This window comes from Hyla sarda, chromosome 7 (assembly GCF_029499605.1).
Source record: "Hyla sarda isolate aHylSar1 chromosome 7, aHylSar1.hap1, whole genome shotgun sequence".
Lineage (NCBI taxonomy): Eukaryota > Metazoa > Chordata > Amphibia > Anura > Hylidae > Hyla > Hyla sarda.
The window spans coordinates 156,079,441-156,085,250 of NC_079195.1; the positions used below are offsets into that span (position 1 = coordinate 156,079,441).

General features: G+C 42.0%; 1 protein-coding gene across 1 annotated transcript; it reads left to right on the top strand.

The window, feature by feature from the left end:
* The first annotated feature begins 360 nt into the window (after positions 1-360).
* On the top strand, positions 361-4,883 carry LOC130283181 (gastrula zinc finger protein XlCGF7.1-like). Its single transcript, XM_056532384.1, has 2 exons — positions 361-379; positions 3,819-4,883. Exons 1-2 carry the CDS (start codon positions 361-363, stop codon positions 4,748-4,750), a joined length of 951 nt encoding a protein of 316 aa, XP_056388359.1. The 3' UTR covers positions 4,751-4,883.
* The last annotated feature ends 927 nt before the right edge of the window (positions 4,884-5,810 follow it).

Consider the following 5,810-nt stretch of genomic DNA (forward strand, 5'->3'; position numbering starts at 1 on the left):
CAACCAGCAGATGCACCACTACAACTCCAAGCATGCACTTTAGCTGATTGTGCAAGCTGGGATTTGTAGTTATACAACAGCTGAAGGTACACTTTTCCATAGAAAAAATCAGAGACGGCCATCAGAGACAGCCCCGATCAGCCAGTAATTCCGGGTCACTGGGTCACTAGAGACCCGATTGACCCGGAATCTGCCACAGATCGCTGGGCTGAATTGTTCAGCGATCTGCGGCCATCGCCGACATGGGGGGTCATCATGACCCCCTTGGGCGATATGCCGGGATGCCTGCTGAACGATTTCAGCAGGCATCTGGCACCGGCTCCCCTCCGGCTCCCCTCCGGCTAGCGGTGGGGGCCGGAAATGCGCAGGGAGTATCCAAGTATCCTTAAGGACTTGGAAACGGGGGTGTATGGATACGCCCTGTGTCCTTAAGGGGTTAAGGTGCTGCTCCCCAGTTACAGACATTCCTCGGCATCAGACCACAAGTAAGTATTGAGGATATGCATTAACTAAAACTTAACTTTTCTTTGAAAAAAAAACATGTAGGTACATATATTTTATCCTATCAAACAAAAGGAAAGGTGTGCATAAAACACCATGTGCCACTTACATCACCAAGTATTGATGTGAGGCAAAGACCTCTAAAAGGTGGAAGGGAACAATGTATGGTCTAATGTAACTGGTGGGGGTAAAAACTTCCCCTGTAAGTACCTAAAAAGGGTGGCCCCACACAGGAGCCTCTCCCTATTTCCCCCTACAAACACTGTCATTTCCCAGTTTTCTGTTTGGGGCCACCCTTTTTAGGGTGAGTAACACTTGCCAAGAAGGGAATTAATAAGGCGAGAGTAGGGCCTTACAAGGGAAGTTTTTACGCCCTCCTGCTACAATGGACAATAAGTTGTTCCCTTACACCTTTTCGAGGAAAGCATTAATCATCTTAAAAAGGGTGGCCCCACACAGGGACCAATCCCTGTTTCCACCTAAAAACCCTGGGAAAAGGCAGTGTTTGTAGGTGGAAATTGGGAGAGGTTCCTGTGTGGGTCGCCCTTTTTAGGGCGAGTAACACTTGCCAAGAAGGGAATTACTAACGCGAGAGTATGGCCTTACAGGGGAAGTGTTTACCCCCACAATGGACCATACGTTGTTCCCTTCAACCTTTTAAAGGTCTTTGTATCACATCAATACTTGGTGGTGTAGGTGGCACATGGTGTTTTTTGCACACCTTTCCTTTTGTTTGATTAAAAAAAATAATTTGGGTCCATATATGTTATCCTAAGCATATTATTAAAAATTAAGTTTTACGTAATGCATATCCTCAATACTTACTTGTGCACACTAACACTTTTACAAAAGATACCGTTTTCTTCTGCCTACCACCCGCTTGATGCCACACATCTGATGCCAAGTTCTCCTTTTTTCACCCACCTTCGTCACCGGGTACTGGTATTTCCACCCACCGCACCACTCTGTCACTTTCTGGACTCCTGATTCTGCTGCTGCCACCTCCAAGCTGTCTCATACTGCCACCATATGTTCTCCTCATGCTGCCACAAACTTCACGCTGTCATTCAGCCACTATATGGTCTCCTCATGCTTCCACTCCCTCCACGTTGTGTCATTTAGCCACTATACAGCCTCCTCATGCTGCCGCCACCTCCATGCTGGGTTATTCAGCCACTATTTAGTCTCCTCATGCTTCCACCAACTCCAGGCTGTGTCATTAAGCCACTATATGGTCTCCTCATGCTGCCGCCAACTCCAGACTGTGTCATTCAGCCACTATATGTTCTCCTCATGCGGCCACCACCTCCATACTGTGTCATTCAGGCACTATATGGTCTCTTTATGCTGCCGTCACCGCCACGCTGTCATTTAGCCACTATATGGTCTCCTCATGCATCCGCCACCTCAAGGCTGCGTCATTCAGCCACTATATGTTCTTCTTATGCTGCCGCCAACTCCAGGCTGTGTCATTCAGCCGTTATATGGTCTCCTCATGCTGCTGCCACCTCTATGCTGTGTCATTCAGCCACTACTGTCCCTCATAGACGTCTGACAGGTAAGTTAAGGTCTTTGAGTTTGGAAATTTTAGTTTGTAACTGGATTGAACACTGGCTCATGGATCGTACCCAGAGAGTGGTGGTCAATGATTCGTACTCTGATTGGTCCCCGGTAATTAGTGGTGTACCCCAAGGTTCTGTACTGGGACCGCTGTTGTTTAATTTATTTATCAATGATATAGAAGATGGCATTAACAGCTCTGTTTCTATCTTTGTAGATGACACCAAGCTTTGTAGCACAGTACAGTCTATAGAGGATGTGTATAGGTTACAAGATGACTTGGATAGACTAAGTGTCTGGGCATCCACTTGGCAAAGGAGGTTCAATGTGGATAAATGTAAATTTATGCATCTGGGTACTAATAACATGCATGCATCGCAGAGTTACTGGTAGAGAAGGATCTGGGTGTACTTGTAGATCACAGACTACAGAATAGCATGCAATGTCAGGCTGCTGCTTCCAAAGCCAGCAGGATATTGTCATGTATAAAAAGAGACATGGACTCGAAGGACAGGGACATAATACTCCCCCTTTATAAAGCATTGGTACGGCCTCACCTGGAATATGCTGTTCAGTTTTGGGCACCAGTCCATATAAGGGACACTGCAGAGCTGGAAAGGGTGCAGAGACGTGCGACTAAACTAATATGGGGCAAGGAACATCTTAGCTATGAGGAGCGATTAAAGGAGTTACAATTGTTTAATCTTGAGAAGAGATGTTTAAGGGGGGATATGATAAATGTATATAAGTATATTAATGGCCCATACAAAAAATATGGAGAAAAACTGTTCCAGGTTAAACCCCCCCCCCCCCCCCAAAGGACGAGGGGGCACTCCCTCCGTCTGGAGAAGAAAAGGTTTAGTCTCAAGGGGTGACACGCCTTCTTTACCATGAGAACTGTGAACTTATGGAACAGTCTACCTCAGGAACTGGTCACAGCAGGAAAAATTAACAGCTTTAAAACAGGATTAGATACATTCCTGGAACAAAATAACATTAATGCTTATGAAGAAATATAAAATCCCATCCCTTCCCCAATATCATGCCACACCCCTACCCTTCAATTCCCTGGTTGAACTTGATGGACATATGTCTTTTATCGACCATACTAACTATGTAACTATATGGTCTTCTCATGCTGCTGCCAACTCCAGGCTGTGTCATTCAGCCACTATGTGGTCTCCTCATCTTGCCACCAACTCCAGGCTGTATCAATAAACCACTATATGTTCTCCTAATGCTGCCGCCAACTCCAGGCTGTGTCATTCAACCACTATATGGTCTCCTCATGCTGCCGCTACCTCCATGCTGTGACATTCAGCCACTATATGTTGTCTTCATACTGATGCCACCTCCAGGCTCTGTCATTGTGCCGCTCTGCGACAGTGATTCTAATAGCAACGCCTCTGATGTGCATGTCATACTGAATAACAATATTATTTCACTAACCCAGCACACACCCTATGCGTATCCGAAAATTCAGCCGAAATGAATTTTTAAAAAATGTGCTCATCTCTATGGCCAAATGGGCTGTGTTTTTAAGGGATTAAGGGCAGTTTGTAATCCATTTGCACCCCTAAGATAAAATAATAGTGCAGGTGGGTTACTCTTGCAAAAATTACCCTGTCATTATGTGACCATGACTTACATTTTACACTGACATTTGGTAATGCTGTGGAACAGGTGTTCAAATGCATTACATAATAAACATATTGTTTAAAGGCCATATTTACTCAAGTATTTTGTTTCTTCCTTAGGAAATGCACATAGCAGCAGGAATACCTCAGAACAACATTTTTCTTTACCTACTCAGTATAAAATACAAGATGATGAAATCACACCAGTTTTGATAACAGAAGATACCATTATTCCACACTCAGTCCACAATGAATACCTATCACCCCTGCTCTATAAACATGAGCAATGTTTGTCTAACGTAGAGTCTAGTAGCACAGGCCGTGGCAGATATAAACCTCTGTCTATTCATCAGAGAGTTCTAAATGGTGAGAAGCCATTTTCATGTTCTTATTGTGGGAAGTGCTTTTCATATAAATCAGATCTTATTCGACATGAGAGAATCCACACAGGGGAAAAGCCCTTTGCATGTTCTGAGTGCGGAAGAAGTTTTACCTATAAATCAGTACTTATACAACATCAGAGAATTCATAATGGTGAAAAGCCATTTTCCTGTTCTGATTGTGGAAAAAGTTTTGCTCAGAGATCTGTTCTTTTTAAACATCAAAGAATTCACACTGGGGAAAAGCCATATGCATGTCCAGAGTGTGGGAAATGTTTTAATCAAAAATCATCTCTTGGTGAACATCTTCTGATCCACTCTAGTGACAAACCATACACTTGCTCTGACTGTGGAAAATCCTTTACTCAGAAATCACATCTTGCTCAACATCAAAAGATTCATACAGGAGAGAAGCCGTTTTTGTGTCCTGAATGTGGCAAATGTTTTCGATTTCAATCGGATCTTATTCGACATAAAAAAATTCATACAGGAGAGAAGCCTTTCCCCTGTTCAGAGTGTGGAAGAGCATTCACATACAAGTCTGTTCTTATTCAGCATCAGAGGATCCACAATGGTGAAAGGCCCTTTTCTTGTTCTGATTGTGGGAAATGTTTTGCACAAAAATCAATTCTTGACAAACATCGAAAAGTTCATGCAACAAATGTAAACTAGTGAAATAAACAAAGTGTTTTATGCATCCATGGAATTATTTCTGAAGGAAATATGCATCAGAGATTATAAGAAAGCTTATTATTTTACATTTTGTTTTCTTTAAAGGCAATATTACTTTGGCCTCCAAGGAGGATTGTCATGGGAGCATCAATATATAACAGCGCTGGATTACAATATTTATCAAATAATATTAAAGGAAATTTATCATTCTTTTGAAACGTATGGCTTTTATATGACAATTTTTTTTAACTTACTTTTTGCTTACATGCGACCTATTTATTAAATAGTCGCACGACCTTGATACATACATAAGCAAAACTCATACATAAGCAAAACTGACTCATACATAAGCAAAACCTGGGAAACCTGCTTACAAAAGCATTTTTAAAGTAGAAAAGTTTTCCCTTATGTTAATATCCGAAGTTCTTTATCTACCCTTTATTATCAGTAGCGTTGTTAGAGAGTGACGGGGGGGGGGGGGGGGTTCGACACCCTGACTGGCCTGCCTGGCACTAAATAGCTGCACTCCAACAATCCCGCAGCAACCCATCCACCCTCCTTAGAAATTAAAAAATATGAAAAATATTTTTTGTTTAATTTTGAGCCCGCATTTTGTGACATTGGTTGGTGGAGTCTTGTGTCGCTCCGCTTAGGCCAGAGTTTAAGTCAGGAAGGAAGACAGCGCAGAACCAACAGACACATAAACAATGGTGAAGCTACAAAAAAGCGGTACGTTACCCACCCTAAAATGTGCATGAAGCTATCTTACTATGGATGTATCTTTTTTTTAAGGAAAAATTTTAGTGCCACATGTGGGTTATTTACATAGTCTGTAAAAATTCTTACACAATTATTTTGTGCCTTATTCTATTTTAACACAACATTATTTAAAAATGTAGTGGGTACGCCAGCATGTACATATCCTAAAATTGTCCAGTGTGCATTTTTAACTTTAAAATTAATAGTGTTATTAGTTATATAATTTTTTTTTCTATAATTAACATTAATGTAGTAGATTTGGTTCATGATGCAGAACAAGAACAGTTGTTAAAGTGGGTGT